The 22,720-nt window shown below is 42.4% G+C and overlaps 1 protein-coding gene across 3 annotated transcripts in view; it reads right to left on the minus strand.

Annotated features, from left to right (window-relative positions):
• The window catches only part of PRKAG2 (protein kinase AMP-activated non-catalytic subunit gamma 2), a 237,341-nt gene that overhangs the window by 158,823 nt on the left and 55,798 nt on the right, over nucleotides 1-22,720 (minus strand). Inside the window, exons 1-2 of one of the 3 annotated variants that reach the window (XM_063324366.1) lie at nucleotides 16,586-16,958; nucleotides 2,372-2,443 (exon numbers count right to left, since the gene is read on the minus strand). In XM_063324366.1, the coding sequence (XP_063180436.1) occupies nucleotides 2,372-2,443; nucleotides 16,586-16,666 (153 nt within the window). In that variant the 5' untranslated portion in view covers nucleotides 16,667-16,958. Of the gene's footprint in view, nucleotides 1-2,371; nucleotides 2,444-16,585; nucleotides 16,962-22,720 lie in introns of those variants that run through there. The other 2 variants (XM_063324365.1, XM_063324367.1) reach the window with 2 other exon arrangements.

Raw genomic sequence — 22,720 nt, forward strand, 5'->3', positions numbered from 1 at the left:
ACTTGCATGGTAAAGTGCTGAGGATCTCTGTGGAAAATGTTAATTCCATTTCTGAAAGCGTTTCACAAAGAACAGGAAAATTAAATTAATGGCAGATTGGAACAACAGGTTGTGAAATACTCTTTTCTACCTTGATCTCTAGCCCAGGCGACAGAAGAGTTAAGTGCAGGAAGAGACATCTCTGATGAATTGCCAGTCTCCAATATGACGGGTGAATGGAAAAGCCATCCTACTGATGAAATACTGACTTTTAATATACAAAAGTTACACATCATACTACGATTTTGAACTTGAACAAAGAAAAAAACCCATCTCACTTGAAAGTGAACAGCAGCTTGGGAACTTCTTTATGTAGCACCAGCAGGGACTGGCAAATGTTAGAATTAAATAAAATACTGCAGTCTGATGCTACCCATCGTTCAGTAGCAGCAAAGATCACACCCTTCACATTGAGGAAAACAATATTTAGGATGAGATGTGTGGCAATGGATTTTCCTAGTCCATCTCTTTCTTACCAGAAGTTGGCCACTTCTGGTTGGTTTCCTACCACTTTGTTGCACATGGTGAACAGAGCTCCAAGTATGATGTTAGAAAAAAATCTGGCTCTTATACACTCAATCAAAGAGGTCAGTTAAAAAAGCAATTTCAGACGTTAAGTCCCAGTTGCATGGTTATTCCAAATTTAATTGGACTTCCACTTTGACCCAAGTCTGGGGAAAAAAACCCCCAGCATTTACTGAAGCTGTAAAAAGGGGCAACTACTGAAATGTTCTTGCAGTTGTCCCTAAGACAAGCACTCATCAAAAGAGAGTCCCAAGACCAGTAAGAGGAAAAACAAGGGCCTCATAAATGGTAAAGTGGAAGTCATTAAATGATATCATGTAATACTACACATGAGCAAGATTAGCTTCGGTATATTTTTTTCTTCAGGACAGATTCATGCAGCTTTCTCACCTTTCTTTGAGGAAACGAGGTGATAAATGGAAAAATCAAGTTTTGGCTAGAAACCTCTGCCTTCATGCAGCATGACAACCCTTTTCAAAAACATCACATTGTTCACTTTATTCAAACCCGCCAAACAAGCACCTTTTGGTAACACTGTATATTTTAGCTTCCCTGGCATCTACAAGAGTTCCTCTGCGTCAGTGACTCCTACGTCAGTCTTAAAAGGTCCAATGCAGAAAGGAACAAGGCCAACGTTATAAACATATTCGGTTGCTGAAGGACTGCAGAATTTTTTTAAACAACTGTCCCTTCCTGCGAGGTGCAAAGGACTAGAAACTCGTGCTGTCAACAGAGCTAAATTATTATTGTTCTAGATGCAGATTAGCTTCACTAAGGAGATATTTATTGCTTCACCTGCCTTGAACTATAACTGCAGACTCTTTGACAAATGGTCTGTAGCAGGTTTAATCTTCACAGAGGTACATAGCCTTGTAAATACTGTGACAAGTCAAACTGGTCCGCTGTGTAGCTGTAGATCAGCTTTTGGGGTTATCTACTGTTCGGAGGAGTATCTATCTAACTCTTTTCACCAAGCCCGTAACTTGGCTGGTAGGAGGATTACATTTAGCAGACCAGCTTGTACTTCAACGCTTTGTGAAAATGATGAGGCCAGGACCTGAAGACAGCAGAACCCACCCACAATTTTTATTGCTTTGAAGATTGTGTAGGCACTGTACAACTATCCCTAATGTCATCCATTGAATATGCCCACCTGATCATTTTGAAGCAAGAAAACTCTGTGAATATATTAGTATAATTTAACAGCAGGCCATCGGAAAAACAAATCGCAGCAATGCCTCCAGAAGGATAACCTTGAGTTCATCCCACATGAGCATCCTCCAAGGAAGAACCTTTCCACCTTGTCTAAAGGAAGACCCTATCACTATGGCTTCAGCAAATGAAGGCAGTGCACTTTTCCAGTGCCAAGGACAGATAGATCAATGACACTGAACAGTTAGAACGTCCATAGCCAGAGGGCAACCATCAGGAGGGAATTCCAGGAAAACATACCAACAGCCACAAATGCCTGTTTGGGCACTGTATTTCTGTAGCAACACCACAAATTTTCTTAGCTAACTATATTCCTGAGAATAAAGTTATGCAATGTCACTTCGTTGAATTACAACATCTGCAGTATTTATAGCAATACCACCAAAGGTCAGCATCATTTACAGGTTATACCACATAAGCATCGTCATGGTACGGTCTGCAAAAGTTTTATATTTGCCCTAGTGGATCACCCTCAACAGGCTAACGGTACACCAGGAAAGACTAAAACCTCAGGCTTTTTTAAACCTAATAAATTGTGTTTACCACCGAGGGACTCAGCCACCACAGCGAAGTTGAAGCTTTGGAAATAGCCTACCTTGCGAGCAGCATTTTTGTCTGTGCTCTCCACATCACCGTCCAAGAAGGGCATGGCAAATGAGCTGAGATCCTGCCAGGACAGAGAAGAAAAATTGATGTCCTATATTAATATCTTCTTCCTTCCACCAGAGCATCCCATGATTGTAGCCCATGATTTTATTTCCAAAGTGCCCACTGCTTTACCCATAGCGATTGCTGGTAAGCAGTAACACAGGCTCTGATCGCTCTCCTTAGCTACGAAACCAATGGCAGATGCACCAAGTGAATAGGGAGCCCTTAGCAGCGCTTACACTACCTCACCATGAAAAAGCACCTGCAGACACAAAGTCAGAAGTCCTGTGCTAAAACTTTCAAGGGGAGGTACTCAAATCCCACAGAAAAAATTGTAGGAAATTACACTTTAAATATAGCCACTTGGTCAGCAAATGGTCTACCTTGTCTTTAGCGAGGTGTATAATCTTGGTTAAAAGAGTATTTATGGCAATAAACAAACCCTGAATGAGAATATGTCGATGTTCTGAAAAATATGTAATATATATAACAAAGAGGGAGAAAACTGTGACACGGTGCTCAGGGAGGAAATAACCAATTCGCTTGCACAGATTGGAGAGGAGCACCCAATTCTGTGTGACTAAAGACAATAAAGCCATAAGAAAAGCACACATGCTCATCTTTAACTAATAAAAACAAACTGCAATTATATTCTACCTCCTGCCGTCTGTTCTGTTTATGCTACTTCGTGTTCCAGCCACAGGGGTTTTAGAGCTCCTTTCTACATGCATAAGGAAATTATGTTAGTGTCAAGTTTAGCATCTGTTTGATCAGAAAAGTAGATAATGAGTAATTCTATGACCAAAAGCAAGGAGTTGCCTAATGCCGTGTGGTGAAGAACTGAGGCTTGGATCCCAAACCTTGATCTAAATGTCAGGAATACCTCCCCAATGCAGAATCTCCCAGATGCAAGGCATCACCTTTTCCACGTAATGATTCAGTGCTTCTCTATCACCACATCTGCATCCCATTTAAAATAGTTCAAAACATAAATAAATAGCAACTTCACATAAACTTAATTTGAGATTAAATAGAGCTTAATTAAAAATTAGCACCATCCGGGAAGTCTGCAAGGTTTGCTTGCCTTCAGAATTCAGAGCAGCCACAGGTCTAATCACATCACATTGTGTAATCATACTAAATCCAAAATATGCTCAAAAATGTGTATAACTCAGGCATAATCCTTACAAGTGTTTGAAAATACTCTGGTTACATAACGAACAACAAAAATAAGGAACAAAATATTGAATTACTGGAACTGAAGCACATGGGAGTAATTCATGCCAAGTTGGAAAGGGAAAAAAAAAGCATCAGCAGCCAGGCTTGGCCAAGCTGGCCCCAAATCATTAGGCCACAAACCCAAGTATTCATGACCCATTAGTATGCTCCCGGCTCTATCTATGCACATTCAATGGGAACTACCTACAAAGGCCCAAATGACAAAGCACCAACCCAGCTATACAATGTCACCCTCTTCGCTATGCCTTGACGGCTCTGTTTCATATCGCCTTTGTTTGTAAATGAAAATGTAAGCAAACATCTCAAAACGAAAAGAAGAGGCAATTTGTTTGGTTTAGATTTCGACTGTTAGCAAGATTGGACGGAGGCTGAACCAGGCACTGCAGGACCTTAAAGAAAAGCTTCTGTGTTAATTTGCTTATTCTTATAAATATTTAAGTTCAAAATGACTTACACACTCCATATAACAATTATTCATCCATAAGTGGCATTTATAAACACTGTAAATAAATAGATTATCATTATTATTGTTACTCCTACTTCATATGTTACTGCAGGACTTAAGTGAAGAATCTCTGTGAAGAAGTTTAAAAGCCTAATGGAAAGTTACACAAAAACATATCCCCTTGTGTTTACTTTAAATTAGCCAAAGGATTTACCGATATTTTCCTCTACCCATCTACCCTCCCAGAGGCTGGGATCTGATGTGTGCTAAGTTATTTTCCATGGAATAAATCAAGGAAATAACCTCTTCTGAGCTCCACATATTAGCGTCCCTATATTACTGCTTGTTGTAATCCACAGGGAGAAAACCTGCTGTTTAAGAAACCTGGAGACTGGATGGAAGAAACTGGGTTTAAGGGGACCCATATCTAGTAATCAGATTAAAAAGAAAACGGTTCAGAAAATCTGGAACAGCTGAGAATGAAACCATAACTTCTTTTTTTGATCAGAAACCTTCAAAAAGAGGAGTGGGTAGGTAGGTAAAGCTATTTTTCTAGGAGCTAAATTTCGGTTCCCAGTCACAATGCCAAGCTTAAAAACATGTATGTATTAAATTCTAAAGTCTAAAAGTATCATGAAACCTAGCTGATGACTCTATTCTATGTAACTTTGAGATATGGTGGTACGCTAACTTCATCTAACGTGCAGAAGAGGAGATCTCTACTTGTAAGCAGAAATAACTGGAGCTATACCTCTCTGGACAGCATGAGACCTTTCTTTGTTAATACAGTGCTGGAGAGCATTTCAAACAGGTAATAATTGTGCTTGTAGTTCTGTGACAAAGCCTGTAATTGCAGCTGCTACCTAACAATTTTTTCATCTTTCACTTCTTCACAGGATTCTGTATGTGAAGGCATCCATTTACAGAAGGAAAAAATACATATATCAAATGCCAGGCCGCAAATACTTCCCTCTCAATTCCAACCTGTTGGTTAAACAAGGAAATATTAGATGCTTATTTTCTCTTTGCGTGTATCTCTCTAGAATACAGACTAGATAGCTATTTATTTCTTGTGTTCCTCTTCCAGAAGCACGTGTTGATGCAGTTGATGATACAGTAACTCTTTAAAAAAAACAAAACAAAACAAAACAAAACAGCTCCAAAAGTGTTGCAAAACAGCACACTACTCCTGACAGGCCAACATTGCAACCCTAGCCCTTATCACATACCTGACTGCTCTGATCTTATGCCAACAGATACACATTGAAGGCTCGCCCTGCCATTAACCTGGGATTGAAACCATTCTTAAGACAGTTTTCTTGCTCTACAGCTCTGCTTTACTGTGCTTGGAATAAGTGCCCTGGAAAATCACATGGTTCTGGAGAGACAATTAAAAAACTTCTGTCAAAGGCATTCAGTAACATCTCGGTACGAGCAAGAGTCCTTCTCATTTGAGACTGCAGAGCCCTGGCTAAAGAACGAACGGCATCACTCCCTGTATCCACCCGTCCTGCATTCCATCCTCGGACAGACAACTTCTGTGAATACCCCAGTCTATGACCATCGCTGTAAGGAAGAAAGGCCACCAGAAACTGCAGCTCCTAGTGCTGCCAACCTGGAATAACAGTATGCAAAGTCTGTTTTGTAAAATTTTGTTAGCTTCCCTGCTGTGCTCCTGTTCCTCAGTCAGTGTTTCACATCACCCAGTGCCACCTGACAGCCAGACATCACTCCTGTCATCCCCAATTAGAAAAAGTGACCTCTTGAGCAGTTTAGATTTACTTTACAGCCACAAAGCTGCTTCAGTTTTATTTTGATTTCAATCCACTTTTATTTACAAGAGGTTGTCATGGCAGCTCCTGTTACATTCACTGAAGAATACGGCCCCAGGGATACCAAAGCCTTTTCCGGAGGACAGCAGAGCTGTGACACAGCAGAGCCACAGCTCGGTGCTCCTGCTACCAGCCAGGCTCCCTCCTGGGGAGGGCAATCTCCCACAACAGTGACTCAACAGGCAGTTTTCCACGACTTTTCTTCTTGATAGCACAGGGGGTTAATAGATCTAAAAAAGCAACTAAGTCGACTTTATTGTTTTTAACAGGCTTGTCAACAGTGCTTTTTGACTTTTGCAGGGTGTAAATCAGGAGGATTCTGTCTGCAAGCACGCCTGCCTTCTCTACCACTTCTTTCCCTATTTCCTCCAGAGGGAAAACAGATACCTGGAAGGTTACAGATTCTTCACACTAATTTCTCCTCCAAAGGTGAGACTAACTCTAAGGTGATTCTTGTCTGGGTTACCCCTACATCTAGAGGGTGATCCTTCCTAATGCCAGCTCTTTCTTCTCTGACAGTCCTTATACCAGAATACTTGGGATTATGTGAAAAGAAGGAAGAATAAAATTCTTGTTCTTTGATATTTTGGGAAAACAAAGAACCAATTCTCAGAACTGTTTTGGAGAATAGGAAAGAAAACCACATTTTAGGATATATTGGCTGGCATAGCATAGCCAAATAGCAACAGGAGCGAGATATGGTTAGCCAAGCCATTTTTCACCTTTTCAAGCCAGTTTCACTGTTCCTTTCCTTACTGGGGAGGATTTCTGCCAAAAAGACTTGCCCAGACACGCTGGTCTGGATGCTGCTGTAGTTGGAGACCTTGGTGTCAGAAGAGGGTTTCCAGCAATTCTGCTGTGGAGGCTGCAAGCTTAAATAATAGAGCACTAAAGCCTTGAATCCAGTAAACAACACAGAATAAAAAGGATTCTTTTTTTATTATTGTTTTGTTTCAAGGCTACTTTGGCAGCCAGGCTGATAAAGCTTCTCTGCAATGGCTGAAGCCAAGGAGCCAACAAGGCACGCTGGGGCATGCTGCGACTGACAGGTCAGAGACCAATTTCCAAGGTATTTTGGATGGAAGTAGGACCTTTTTATGGCCCCGCTCAACACTGGTCCAAAACTTCAGGGCTGGGTATCAAAAGAATGTTTCACAAAATGCTCCCTGCTGCCACGCTTTGCAACTGTCCCTTCAAATGCAAGACATGGCCATGAACAATATGGCTGGGTGAAGTCCTGTGCCCATGGTGGTGAGTCAATGACCCATGAACATGGTCACAGGATCACAGGATCACAGAATCACAGAATGGTAGGGGTTGGAAGGGACCTTTGGAGATCATCTAGTCCAACCCCCACGCCAAAGCAGGTTCACTTAGAGCAGTCTGAACAGTAATGCGTGCAGGTGGGTTTTGAATATCTCCAGAGAAGGAGACTCCACAACCTTTCTGGGAAGCCTGTTTCAGTGCTCTGGCACCCTCAAAGTAAAGAAGTGTTTCGTTATGTTCAGACAGAATTTCCCGCGTTCCATTTCGTGTCTGTTGCCACTTGTCCTGTCACTGGGCACCACTGAAGAGAGTCTGGCCCCATCTTCTTGACACCCACCCTTTAGATATTGATAAGCATTGATGAGATCCCATCTCAGTCTTCTATTCCCCAGGCTAAACAGACCCAAGTCTCTCAGCCTTTCCCCATCAGAGAGGCGCTCCAGTCCCCTGATCATCTTCATAGTCGCCACCGGACTCTCTCCAGCAGTTCCCTGTCTGCCTTGAACTAGGGAACCCAGAATTTGACACAGTACTCCAGATGTGGCCAACTCTTTGGCAGTGTTTCCAAGGTGACTCAGGTCACAGTGACTTCATGGCAGCCCCATGGCCCACCTCTGCTGAAAGGCTGCGTTCCTCAGCTATAAGCAACTTCAGAGTCCTAGCGTAGGTAGCATCACGCAGGCCTGACTACTGATGGTGTCACCTATGAGACAGTATTTTTCTGTTTCACTAAGTTCTATATATGTGCTAGGATTGCACCAAATTTAAGGATGTGAAATGCCTGCCAGACATTACAGTTTCTTTTTACAACATAACTCAAGCAAGAGGTGACACTTTACTAAGACAGCTTTTCAATATGGGGAGACAGCTCCTTTAATAAAATAAACAAAGAAAACAAGATACAGAGAAACTAAGCCGGGTGCTGACAAGAGCCCTGAGCTCACAAAAAATTGCTAAAAGCTGCACTCCTCAGCATCACACCTTAACAGGGCTCTCGGGGTCTCCTCCTCCACTAACGTTACTGAGCTACGAGCACTTCAACTATCCTACCAAGGACAAAGAAAGACAGGATTTTTATTAACGTTAGCTGTGAACGGTTTCTTTCAGCTCAGTCTGCACACCAGCAGATTTTTTTTAGATCAGCCTTGGATTTGTACCTATTACAAGCCTATGTAAAACTCTGAATAGCAAATATGCTACATATGCTAATAGACTGCAAGGAGAATCCAAAGGCTGAACTCTGTGGAATAGAGGGCATAGCTCAGTAGCTCTGATTGAACAGAAAAATTCCTTTTTTTTGAGAACAATCCTATCTAGAAGTCTTTGAGGATTTATATCAAATCACTCCGTTATTGCACAAGGAAAGATTCGAAACCGACATACACAGGAATTTCTGTCCTTTTGTTTTTGTTGTTTTGATATATTAGTGGTAGTATAGTATCATAAGACTTGCTACATCGCTTTATTCCTTTAGGAGTAGGTTGCTCATTGCTTTGCTTTCCTCCCTCCCCCATGCCATCTAGACTGCAGCATGTGTTTTGGAGGCAGATATATAAGTCGTACCGAGAGACTGAGGATGCGGGTGACTAAGTCTCAGTATGACTCAATGGGAGTGGGCAGTAACAGATGTACAAAGCTGGTTAGATTTGTGCGAGCCAGCTTTGTACTGCACAAGGCTATTCCAATTTATTTGTTTGCTATTACTTTTAAGGCTATTCATATTAAAAAAGAACAATTGAGTGGGTCTGGAGAGTTTGAGATGGTAGAAATTAGATACAGAGGCTTTATTTTGTCTGCGGCATGAAGATGCCAGAGGCAGCGTGGTCCAGAAGTCAGCCCGGTGACCGTGCAGGACCAGCTGTGTGCACTTTGATGTCAAGGTGGATACAGCATCAGATTTGAAATAACAGGGTAAATCACCTAAATGACATGCCTGGAAGAAATGGGAAATATTTAGTCCCAAGAGGCACAATCTAAAAAGTTAGGGGGTTATGGCTGTCTGAGATCTAACCCAGATCTTGGTATGTGAAAATCACCATCCTTCTGGTGATTATTCAATGACCTTTATCCAAAAAATTGCATGCAAAAACTTTGCATAAGAAAATCATCCCTCATGTAATTTCAAGGCATTTCTTTCAGCTGCAACAACAAACAGGCAACGTACAGAAGAGCTACTGAAGCCACTTCTCCCCTGGTCTTACCCATGTGTCACCTGGTTTGGTTTGCCACCACTTGGTCAGAAAGAACTACTAAAGCTGAGTATTTCAAGGGGACGGGGATAAAGACAGCCATAAAACCAATAAGGCCTTGATATTTCCCTAAAAACGGCTATCTTCCAAGCTGTTCTTCCCGAGTTATCCTGATCATGGGATACTATCAGCCTTCAGCACACCCTTCTTCATTTCTAAACCTCTTGACTGATCCTGACAGCCATTAATCTCCAGCAGCGTACAGGGAATTCACCTTTTTTCTTCTGAGGCTGTAGACACGGTTCATCAAGAAAAACTGCCAAGAGACTGTGGATTGTTTTTTTGTTTTGTTCTCAATTTCAGACTTAAACCACTAGAACACATTCCTATGCTGTTCATGGAAAAAAAAAATAAATGCCATTTTCTTTCAAGTCTTGTGCTCTCCTGCCAGGAAACACCACCATATCTTCTTGGTGATTCAGCCTTTGCAGATGAGCTGAGCACAGAGAGCCTGGGGTGGGATGCAATCAGTTCTGCCCGGAGTCCCAGAATATTTACAACGTGCAGAGAGCTCAGGGGTGTACAGAAATGCTGTGATGAAGGTAACTTCATCACAGCAGTAAATCCCAGAACATCATTAGGGGCTCTCTGACGAAGCCTGAATACGATCCCCATGCACACGACAGCCTGGTTTGTCAGCTCCTTCACACCACGAACCACACAGCACAGTGACTGGCAGCATGTTTATTACAACGGCAGATGGACAACCTAGCAAAAGTGTAAATAACAAAATGTCATTGGAAAAAAAAAAAAGAGGGAGAAAGTGAGAGAACAGCAGAGAAAGCAAGTCAGGGAGGAAAAGAAAATTCTCAATACTCCCTGTGACACCACAATCCACACACAAACTCATCATTAAGTGCTATTCCTGGGTGCTCAGCTGGAGACAACCTTTCTCTGATGAGACATTTCCTTAAAGAAGCACCCGAAGTTAAGAGACACAAGGTGAAAGCAGAAGATAACATACCTCAGGCCTGGGAAATGTGGTCAGATGAGTGATGAGGGAATTAAGAAACAACCAAGAGACATGACTACAGGGAGGGACTACAGGAGGCTGGAAAAGTAACCCTTCAGATGGCACATACTCAGTGCCAACAGAATTGCTTTCCAATAGTTACACGGTTGTCTTACATAAACGAGACACAGGATCCCAATGTATTTGCAGAGAAAAGCATGCATTTGGTATAAAGCATAACTTCAGCCACAGTGAAATAGCAGAACCGCAGGAAACAAAAGATCATTTTGCCATAATGTAATGAAAACACTTGAGAGACTGCAGCATGGGGGCAATCCGAAGGGGATTCAAAGCAAGGATCATTGTGAGGCTTTCTAAATCATCTCCGCACTTCAGCTACTTTAAAAGTCACCGTGCTTTGCATTTTTTATGTTTTTCCCCACTCTCTATAGGCCAAATGTCTTTGGAAACCATTTCCTCAAGGAAGAGTAAAACAAAACAAAATCAGAACTGAAAACGTCCAGCTGATGTCCTCGTCTGAGAAGGACTTGCAGGGTTTTCTCTAGCATGAATAAGACTAAAAAAGGTGACATTCACACCAGGCAGAAAATCTCTGCCATAAATACTTGAACTGCCACTATTTTTTCCAGTTCACTGCTTTTAGGAAGACAGCTGCCTGTTGCCACTTCTTTACATTCTCGTCAGTTAATAACCGCGAATAATCTTAACAATTAGAAGCAAGCTTATAGCTGGAAAGCCAGGCAAGTGAGGGACTTGCTCTGATCAAGTAGTCTCTCAACTGAAAAAGAAAGAAAAAAAAAAAGTAGAAGCAAAGAGGAAATTAGGCAAGGAAAGGAAGAAGAGGATGGCTCTGTGCTTGGTGTGCTGAAGACCTGAATGGGGAAGTCAAAGGGGACAACACATGGAGCCCAGACGTGGGAAGATTCCCTTCTTGATGCTTTCCTGCTGCATTTTCCTACGTCACTCTGCAGCTGCAGAGAACAATTTCATGTCTACAAAATTTAGTCACTTTGCTATAGCTTTTCTTACAGTTTTAGCACCACATGTAAAAAGAGACCAATATGTACAACATGCTTTATTTCATAGGCTAAACTACTTTTTTTCTTTTCCCAAATGAATGGATGACTTCATTCTCCACCCTCTGAACTCCTTATTTAAAGGTGCATTTTACTGAAGCTGGCAACATAAAAAGCCCTCAAGGACAGAAGAAAGCTCAGTTTCTCAGAGATAAACCACTATCACATTCATAGTACAGCACTCCGCCCTAAATCCAGTTTGTATGTCCTTCAGGTTCCACCCTTGGCTTTGAGCTGAGAGATGCTGAAATTTGGTACCATTATTATTTTTTCCAGTTAGCAATGCCATGCAATACTAATAAATTAGAATCATAGAGTCATAGAATGGTTCGGGTTGGAAGGGACCTTAAAGATCATCTAGTCCCAACCCCCCTGCCCTGGGCAGTGACACCTCCCACAAGACCAGGCTGCTCAAAGCCCCATCCAGCCTGGCCTTGAACATCTCCAGGGACGGGGCATCCACAACTTCTCTGGGCAACCTGTTCCAGTGCCTCACCACCCTCACAGTAAAGAATTTCTTCCTGATATCCGATCTAAATCTCCCCTCTTTCAGTTTAAGACCATTACCCCTTGTCATATCATTACACTCCCTGATAAAGAGTCCCTCCCCATCTTTCCTGCAGGCCCCCTTTAGGTACTGGAAGGGGCTATAAGGTCTCTCCAGAGCCTTCTCTTCTCCAGGCTGAACATGTAATTACATTACATCTTTCACCCTGTGGGAACCCAAACTGCTTTACAAACTGCATATCCAGTCCAGAATAGCTTCACGGATGGACTTAAGTGATGCGACTTTCACTGCCTCCTCTGGCTTTCTGGTTTACCTCTGGGAAGGTATCAAGGCATGTGGCACCTAACTTCAGCCATCCAAAACACTATTCGTCTGCCTCACACTTTTTGTCCATCCTAGAGAACTGGAAAAAGCCAGCATCTCCAATGGCACCACCTTCCTCTCCCCCTGGTATGGGAGAGGCTAGACAATTTGCTTAAACTTTGCATGATCCAACACAGGATAAATGAACCCTGCCTCTTACCTCTCCCACTTTACTGCCTCTAAAGGGAATAAAATCACATATTTTCCCTTTTCTCCCCTCTATTTAGAAAGCAAGCTGTCCAGACAAGGGATTGCATCTTACTAAGGGCATGTCTACACAGCAATGGTGAGTGTGGTTTACACCAGCTCGCTTTCACCCAGCTCTGCACAGCACTGATAAAAGTGTAGCCATGACAACACCCGGGTTAGCGTAGGCTGCAAAATCCCCGCGGGAGGCTGAGTAAATACTCCGGCAATTTAGCTCACTTCAAGCTCCTTGATCCTGCTGTTGTACGGCTCTCAGGACTCAGCTGGGCTAATTTAAGCCCAGCTTCAATCACGTCTTTACTTGCAGTCTAGACACACTATAAGCATCCATACAAAGGGTAGCACAATGAGGTCCTAATCTCTGTTGGCATTTCTAAGTGTTACTAAAATGTACGTTTTCTTTACAGGGCTTGGGCTGCTATGTAGAAAACACTGTTAACTCTTTGACAGGGTGAGTGCCCATGGGAGTGAGAACGAAAGAGCCACTGTGTCCAATTGAAACAACTAGAATTTAAATTTTAAGACAACAGGCCAACTATACAACCTCTGAGAAAAGCATGTTTGTTAAAAGAATTGGAATGATCTAAGGGAAAAGTCCAAGGGATAATTTATCTCGCACTTCCAGGCCTCCTCACACCAAGCCCTGACCACTCGTTAAGGCTCTCTCACGGGATGTGTTTCAAAAAGCACCACAGCTCTGCTCGGAAAAGGTTTTTAGAAGACACCAATGACCATCTCTGGAAGAAAGATGGATAAAATATTTACCCACCTGGAAAATCTTGTGAACAATGAGACAAATGGAAGAGCACAACAAAGGATTACTCACTCTTACTTGAAATAGCCATCACTGAAAATAAGTTTTCGCAGTGAGTCCAGTTTGGAAATAATCCTCATATGGAAAGGGAAGGACAGAAATAACACACACTGAGGTTTTTTTCTAATTACTGTACATGCAACGCTAAAATTTTAAGGCAGATATTTCCCCAAATAAACTGCAGGCTTCTTTCAAGGGCTACGGCTTTCATTGGTATCAACTATTTTTTTTCCCAGTAATTGTTCCTACTTCAGATACAGTGCAGGGGAAAAAACCCTTCCAAATGAGCCATATTGATTTCTGTCTCCTTCTGATTTTAACCATCTTATTCTTCATGTGCCCATGTAAGCATCATGATTACATAGGACCTATCCGAATAGACTGTGGAGAAAAGACAAGCAAACACGCTTACATTTAGGTAAATCCAATTGAAAACTTAAGCTTGACATCTACATACGCGTGACGCCAAAAGTCACTTCTGCCCTATGCAACGGTTCTGAAACCCAGCAGACACTGGTGAACCGAAACAGGCAAATCCGCATTTGATTTGGCTGGCACTTTGTGCATCAAAATGTGTCAAGAAGGATTTGATCCTGCTCAGAGAGTGTGGGAAACATTTCCAAATTAGCAGGACACCCTGGACACAGTGACAGATGGGCAGAGTACAAGCCTGGTGCGGGAGAGGCCATTTTATAACTGGCTGTTGCTCCAAGCCATGTGGCAGACAGTCCAAACCCATTTGTCACCAAAAAAATAAAGCTCACACTGGAATCACCAAACCAAGGCACAGGGAGAGCCTCTGCCTGCGGTTCATCCCAGTACGGACACCCGCCCTGCCAAGGAGCATCACCAAAAACCTCCCACGAAAGAAACAAGCACAGAAGCAGGAAACAAAGCTAAGCAAAAGACAACCAAGCCTTTTTTTATTTTTTCTCCTCAGGGTGAATTAAATCCACAAGCAGGAAATCTTGATTCAGAATAACATTTTTAAAGTGTTGCTTTGCTTTCTCTTTTTGTTTTCACAGAAAAATACTGATTTTTCCTCACTGCCGAAAATTAAGTTCATGCAAGTAATATGTCCCTAAAAAATGTTGGGTTTTTTTCATCATGAATGTTAATTTCTACCTATATGTATTAAATAGCTGTACAACTATTGGTATGCATTTAAATTGAAGTTTTATTCATATGTATTTTGAGCTCTATTAGGAATAGATATTGGACTTAGAACTGCAATCAGGCACTAAAGGTCATTAAATAACCTATTAGAAAACTGTCTTTTACATCAGAGCAAGAGGATAAGTTTATCAAAACATATCCATTTTATCAGTTGTAAAAGCAAAAGCATTTTAGCACCTACAGTGAGAAAGAGACTGTCACTGGTGACTATGTCCTCCCACATGTGACATGCTAGAGCTTATCTCACAGGGCATAATTTTTTTTATTAAAAAATTATATCTAATTTAATATATATAATTATATCTATAATTATGTATAAAACATGCTCTCATATAGGACAATATATATGCCAGAAGTTTAAATAAACATCTACTGTGTGTATACAGACATGATAAAAAGCTCTCAGTCTTTTAACTGTCATTTCTTTTAAATTTGAGATGATTACGTATTTCTTGGCTCTGAATCAGTTCATCACTGGACTTATTTGAGTGGCCAAACATGCTGAAATGACACAGGGATTTTCTGCTCCGGGTGGAAAACCAGTGGCTGTTTGCTGCCTGAAGCAAACTCTGGCTACAGGTGATTTCCACCAACTCTGTGGTTTGTCTTTAAAGGTACAATATTTCTTTTAATTCTCCTAATTTCTTCTTCATGACTGTAAGACATCCTAGCACAGATTGAAGAGGTGGGGTCTGAGGGGGTTTTTTTTGGTGTTTATTTCAAACTGTGGCATTTTTAAAAATAAATATATTTTTATTCCACTACCAGTAATAAAAATGAACTAAATTGAAGCACAACAGAGTCCTCTTTTGCTGGGTTTCCCCCTTTGGATTGAGGGTTGGCCCCATGTCAGCAGGATCCTTTCATCCTGCAGCCCGACGTTCCCTCTTCTGACAGATGCTCCTGCCCCTCAGACTCCCAGTTTCAGCAACCTGAGGTTTCTCTCACCTCCCGGGGCTGCTGGAAGTCAGCGCAGTCTCTGCTTTCCAGCCTCTGCTAGACTCCCGATTCCTCAGCCCGTATGGGGGATGTAGCTGAGAGAGAAATCTCTTCCCCAAAGGCAGACGCCCCAATCTCTCCTGTGGCCTGTACCAGCAGCTAAAACACACCGATCAACAAGCAAAACACACAAGATGCTGGCAAAATACCCTGCATCTTATACTAGAATAAATTTCATTTGCTATTCACCAAACCCCTCCCATCACCCCACTAAAGGAGCACCTTTAAGCCCTTCTGGCTTCAGGTCTGATCCCAGGAAAGAGTCAGCCTCGTCATTATTGGACATTCATTATCTCACAGGTCCATTAATTGCAGCACAAACTACGCGTGCTCAGCATTAAGTCTGGTAGCAGAAAGGAAAAAACGCAAAAAGAATGCATGAAGCCTGAAATACGCCTCTTTATCCTGACAAATCTCGTCAAATATCAAATTAAAATCAATAAGCGGAGTTCCCAAAAACCTGCGGTTTGGGGGTTGCAATGACTAGCCATGGCAATTAGTTGCCCAGCAGTTCAGGCTGCTCTGAGATGAGCAGTATGAGAAACCAGGCATTGCAGGATGCAAAGAGCAGATGGTTTTAGGCTGAAATTAATAAACACCCCCCAAAAAGATAATCTCTCTTTCCAAAACACTAAGGAAAAGTTATGCAAGGGAAAAAAAAACCCTCCAAGCTACATTCTTTAACTAGATAAAGAACATTTTGTTCAGCCTTGGAGTATCTATTGTAATTAAATGCTCTAAAAACAGGACAACAGCCCTGTGCCAGCCATGCATACAAAAGAGACAAAACACGATGAAAAAAAACAACACCAAAATTTCTTCCAACACACGCCTTTCTCACACAGCCTGAAGAATGCCTGCCTCTCGGCAGAGTCCTGCAGTGCACTCGGGTGTCCACCTAAATGAATGCAAAACCTATTCCCCCTGCTAAGATAAATGAATTTAAAAAAAAGAAAAAGAAAAAGAATCAAATCCAAAGAAACCCACAGACAATCAAGCCCCGTTCTGACTTACAGCTCTGAAAAATCCTGCAGTCTGGCTGGAAACGTCCATTGAAGAACTGCATTCAAAGCTTTTCCCTAAAGGCAAGCGCATTTAAACATCTTGGGCTCTGCTACTGAAGCCGATGCTGCAACAGATGGGGACCAGGGCTGGGTGTGTTCCTCCTTCCCATCGCGGCGCTGCGAGAGGATGGCAGGAGCGGTAGGTAACGCGGGAGAAGGCAGGCGATGATGGTTTTCTCCCTCGCTGCAGGCTCCCTGCCAAAACTGCTTTAGGCATCGCAAGATTCGATTACGCGACTGCAGCAACCTGCCACATTAACTCTGACGGGGGCCGGCGACATGCACGGATGGTACAAGCAGGTAATTAAGCGCCGTCTTGGGTGCATTAGCTAAATGTCACGGGTACACCGGGGAAGTTTGAGAGTTCGAATAACCGCAGATGTTTTTAATGTGATCAGAAGGAAAAAAAGATCCTGTTTTCAATAGAAGTTTCAGATCACTGAGGCTGCGTCTGCATCAGTGTCGAATACTTGGGGGAAGGCAGCACAGAGCAGCAGATGCATTTTCAACTGCTGGAGTATCTGCTGCACTATAACAGCCCTGTTCCCCGCTTCACCACAAGTTCACTTTCTAGCTGTACAAAGTCACATTATTTCTCCAGGCTTAACTTCTCCCTCTTGACTTAAGAGGAAGACTTAATTGACTTTGTAATTTATTATAAAGACCTCACTGGGAAAAAACAGTGTCCAAGCACAAAGTATAACATCACAATTAAAAATAAAGATAATAGAGATTTTGAAAGGGTATAATGTGAACAAGTGTCAGCAGAGCAATGCAAACTCTCCCGGTAGGAGCTGAAGAATGGCGAGGATCTGAGTTTTCTTCTTCATCCAGAATTATTTAAAAAAATCCCTGTTTATAACCACATTCAGCTTTGATTATTCCACCAAACAAATCTCACCGTGTCCTTTGCTGGCAAAGAAATAACTCACCAGACCATGGGGCCATATCCTTGGCCAAGATGCTATCAAAGGCTACCACAGATGAAGTCACCTCTGGTAGAACAAAGCTAACATGAAGCCAGACAGATCACCTCTGCAGCTTCCAGTATTTTAAACAAAAGGCATCAAAATACTCATGCGATGAACTGACACCTCTCTGAAGAAACAGGTGGCCGCATCCCAAGCCATGAAGCATTGCCAGCCCTTTCTTGGCCATTTCGAAATAACATTTGTGATGATGTATTGAAATACTCTTTAACGTGGAGGGTTTGCTTTAGTTAATGGCTACCGGTCAGTAAATCATTACAGTGAGGTGGGCTTGACTTACACATCACTCTCAATCTATTTAGCCTATTCATTGCAGGACCCTGCGCTCTTTGCAACTGGGTACAACCAACACTGCCCTTAATTCTGTCTAAATAAAACGATAAATATCACTGAAGCCAGGCAGTATGTTCTTTTTCAGCAGCAACAGGGGTGAGGTTCAGCTGATGCCCCTCCTGTGCCAGGCTGAGAGCATGTCTTGGGAAACGGCCGCTGCCGTCCATTCCCTGGCCGTGCTAAGTGCATCTGATAAAACAAGTCCCTTTGGAGCAAAAAAGCTGGAAAAAGTACATACTGTTCACTGACAAATGGCAGCTATTACTTGAACCATTTTAAGACAAGCTCAGTGGCAGCCCTTTTTAACACAAAAATGAACAAATATTTAGAAGTTTTTTCCCCAGCTAAATGAGTATTTTATGCATGCAGAATATACAAATAGTTTAGGAAAACAAATAAGCTTCCTCTTAAATTCTGTTTCAAGGGTACCAGAGAAACCAGTCAACCAGCTGGAGCAAGCAAAACATATTTGTATCTCTCTTCCTTGAGCTGTAGGACAAAGGTAGGCATCTGTGGCTGACCTAGAGAGGGCAAAAGGGAAGACTGGATTCATCTTGGAATAAAAGAGGTTCTCCTACAAGCCAGACTGCAAAGCAAGGTTCAGCTCAAATGCTTCCCCTACAGCTAACTTAAAAGGATTATTCTGATTAGAGATCAGATCAAATAAAAGGGGTATTAACAGCCAGGAAAATGTCCCGTATGCCTGAATCATCCCTTTCAAATCACTCAATGGGCTCAGTTTGATGCAGCCAATGGCAAGAATCACACAGATCTATTAAGGTGTGGGTTTTTTTAATTAATCTTCAAAACTGGTTCTCATCTCAAAGTCTCATTTGGCACAAATTCTACCTTGAAAACATGCCTTTTCCTCCCCCACCTTTGGATAAGGAGTACGAATCAGGAGAAACAGATTGCACAACTACATCTCAGATAAGCAGAACAGTTAATGGTTTAGATACCGTTTCATAAATATTTGCTGAACTAGTTCTTGGATTCTGTCCAGTTTCTGACATCCATGAAAAACATTGAATAATTTGCCATTTTCTTTCACCCTTCTGGGATGAAAAATAGGCAGGGAGGTTTTATTGTTATAATTTCGTACCATTATTTAATGACTACTCGCATTTATGTTGATGCATCCTGCCAAAGAAGCCCAAGCTATTCTCAGATCTACAGGCCTGAGGTGTCCAAATCACATTGATGTAAATATTTATGTATTCCTTATTAATTAATTAAAAACTCTCTTATGACAGAAATATTCCCAGACCAAATACTTGTGCTCAGATGTGGCTGGCTAGGCAACTAGTGAAGATCTGAGAAAAACCAAACTGATTTCTGAATAAATACCTTGTTTCAAATTGGGATTTCAAGTGCACGTTCTCTATCAGAGACGCTGAGGCTCAGGACTGAAATGCAGCAGCCTCGGTGACAAAAAGCAGCAGTGAGTTACTGTACATCATCTTGCACAAGATGGTGTGACATGTGAAATCACCCAAAGAAAGTTATTAAATTATATTTTCAACTGTCCCTTATTGACAAGTTCTAGGAGTCCGTATGAAAAATGACCCAGAATTCTAGCAGTTTCCTTATATATTAAGGACAATTTATAAGCCTCCAGGAAACGCTTTACATAATCAACTTTCCATGCAAATAGCTTTTTCAGATTTCTTATCTTTTTTTTTTCTTCAAATTCTTAAGTCTTTGCATTTCAAGCTTAGCAGTCATTATTCATTTTATAAATACATGTCGTTAAAAAAGATTTAATTTTGGGGCACTTCTAGGTCATTCACATACTTGGACTGAGCGTATGATTTTCACACTTTCAGTAACACTGAGGGAGAAAAATCACCAAAACCCACTTGTGCCTTTGATAGTGAATCAAACACTCACTTATGGTCCAAAGACCAAACTATGAGGAAGGCACATTCATAACTATCACATCTTCGACCGTGGAAAGCTACAAAACTACTTGCCCAACTGAAACAGTCAGTGTTGTACCAGCTGTCTCTTGTTTTTCCGTTTGAAGAGTTTAACAATTCTGGTTTGCAAAAATTCAGAGCCAGACCCTCAAACAGCTTCAGATTTGGTTGCACAAAATTCCTGCACAACTCTCTCGAGCTGTTCCAAAACACCAACTCTATTTCATCTTTTTGGTCCAAGAACAAGCCTAAAGTATCATAAATCTCAAACTGGTAGTACAGCAACCTTCCACAATTTTCCAGAGGAGACTAAAAATTCCTGGCTATGGGTTGGTGTTATTTATATTCTATAATTTTCCACAAAGATCTGGTGGTTGTGTAAGTAAAATTAGATGAGTTCACGGGGTCTGTTTCCATTATAATTTCCTCCTCCTTACTAAGCAAGCAGTGGCATGAAATCAATGGAGCTACTCTCTGTGAAGATACCACTTAGAAACATGGCAGCATATAGTGATTACTGAAGCACCTGGTGAGCCAGAGCTTTGCATGGCCGGGCAGAGATTTTGTTCAGTACATAAATGAGAAAGATTTTTCATATTTTGATGAGGAACGCAGTCGTCATGTTCACAGTTGCCCTATCCCTGGCCCTCTACTGAGCACAGGGAGCAGCAACCAAAAGCGATGCACAATACAGATGTGCACCACAGCAGCCTGCAGCCAAGAAGCCAATGCACTTGGGGGATGCACAGGTGAGAGAAGTGACTCCTTGAAGGGCAGGAAAAGCAACAGCAGTAGCTGGAAGACCAGCAGAGCCCAATGGAAAGATGAAATGGGGAGGAAAAATTCCTGAACTGAACCATAAACTATACCAGCTCTTAGTAGGACGCACAAAGGAGTCTCTCAAGTTCATTTTTGGCAAAGAACAGCTGTGATCTGCAAGGGTTGGAAAAGGAAATACAAGAAAAAAAAAGCATTAAGACCCAAGAATAAGAGGTAGGGATGAATCATAGAATCATAGAATCGCCTAGGTTGGAAGTGACCTTTCAGACCATCTAGTCCAACCATCATCGTAACACTGACAAAAAACATCACTAAACCATATCTCTAAGCACTATGTCTACCCGTCTTTTAAATACCTCCAGGGATGGTGACTCAGCCACTTGGATCACACTGCACCAGAGGTGCCTTGGCCACCCGGGTACCAAAAGCAGGATAGCTGCATGATCGAATTAATACGTCTAGTGCTTCAGCAGGACTAAAGCAGAGGGGTGGGTTTTTTCTCTGTATTTACATATATACCCAAATGCAAATGATATTGAAATGATTAGGTGTTCATACAATAACAGTATTGGAGGCTGCACAATAGCAGCCTTGTGCCCTGCTCCACACTGGCCTTTCCCACCGCCTTTCCCACCTTGTCCCCCTGTCAAGAGCTATGCAGATGGAGGGATGCAGCCTCTCTCTTGTATCATGGCGAGGAGGAGGAGCCTGGAGACACTTCTGGAGAGGTGCCAGCGCAGAGCTGTGCTGTGTCTGGGGTCAGCGAAGGTCTCTGAGCGACGGGGGAGAATTATGAGGGTTGGGCTAGGACATGGTGTTCAATAACTCACGGAGCAAAGGACTGACACTTTGGACTGTAATCTCCATGATGGGGGTGAAGTCCCTCAGAGATGTCCTGATCTCAGGGGATGAATAAATCAGAGAGCAAAATTAATGTCAGTGACTCGGTGGTCCCTCATTCAGCCTTGCCTGAGGCATTCAGAGGGGCTGCAACATTGGTATCAGCGATGCTCCGGGAAGTTTTGCATCAGAATTGCGCAAAACTCAGGGGTAGCGATCTCAGTATGACCTGATTTACACCCTGTAGGCCAGCGCAGAGAGCCCAGCACTTTCCTTCTCTAACAAAGGCACTGAATTTTAAAAGTCCTGAAAGACAGGAGACGGGTCTTACCCTGTTTCTAACATACCCCTTAAGGGCTTGTCTGAGAAACAGAAATAGTCCCACAAAACAAGAGGAGGAGGATGATACTGCAGCATCCAGAAATGGGAGAAAATCACACAGGAGTAGGAACTGGTGGGTAGAGAATAAAAGCTCCAACTACAGGCTTCAGCATAAAATTCTTGTATATCTGTGTGCGTACTCAAGACTCTTTATTGGGATCTATGAAGCCGTGTACTCTGCAATATGACCTTTCAGCTTCACTGGACTCAGAGTGGGACCTCTAAGGACCAGCACTTCCATGAGGACTCGGCAATGGCAGCATGGATGAATGGAGATGCCTTAGCTCTGCTGCTGCCTCCTTGATCCCTCTGCCTTCAGGCTGCTTCGTGCTCCCTCCCTCGGCAACGTGCACTGCTCTGGGGGGCTGCGGCAGCAACAGGGATGGGGGAAGCAGTGCCAAAAAAGCCAGGGAAATGGGGTGGAACAACGAGGCAGCCAGGAGAAAAAGGTGATGGCAATTAGCTCCACATAAAACCAGCCACACCTGAACTGTCTATAATACTTTAAGCCTGACTTAGAGTTTCTGGCTGAGTACATATAATGCTACAGCACATCTGCAGCTCTCCAGAGAGCACTAATTATTTACCCAAAAGAAAACATCCCACTACAATAACAGCACAGCAAAGCTATCCAGGAATTAAGATGCTCTTGCATGTTGCACAGCATGTTTTCTTTTTCTTTGAACCTCACGACTATTTGTCACCCGTCTTAGGATTCAGTCATGCTGGACGTTGAGTTATTTCATCTCATTTGTCCCCATGACTCCAGGGCACAGGTGAATTACCCACGTACTCACACTGTTGCGCAGCCTGGCTAGGGACGGCATGTTCTTCATGTTGGGT

The sequence above is a fragment of the Chroicocephalus ridibundus genome, chromosome 2 (assembly GCF_963924245.1).
Source record: "Chroicocephalus ridibundus chromosome 2, bChrRid1.1, whole genome shotgun sequence".
In the NCBI taxonomy this organism is placed as follows: domain Eukaryota; kingdom Metazoa; phylum Chordata; class Aves; order Charadriiformes; family Laridae; genus Chroicocephalus; species Chroicocephalus ridibundus.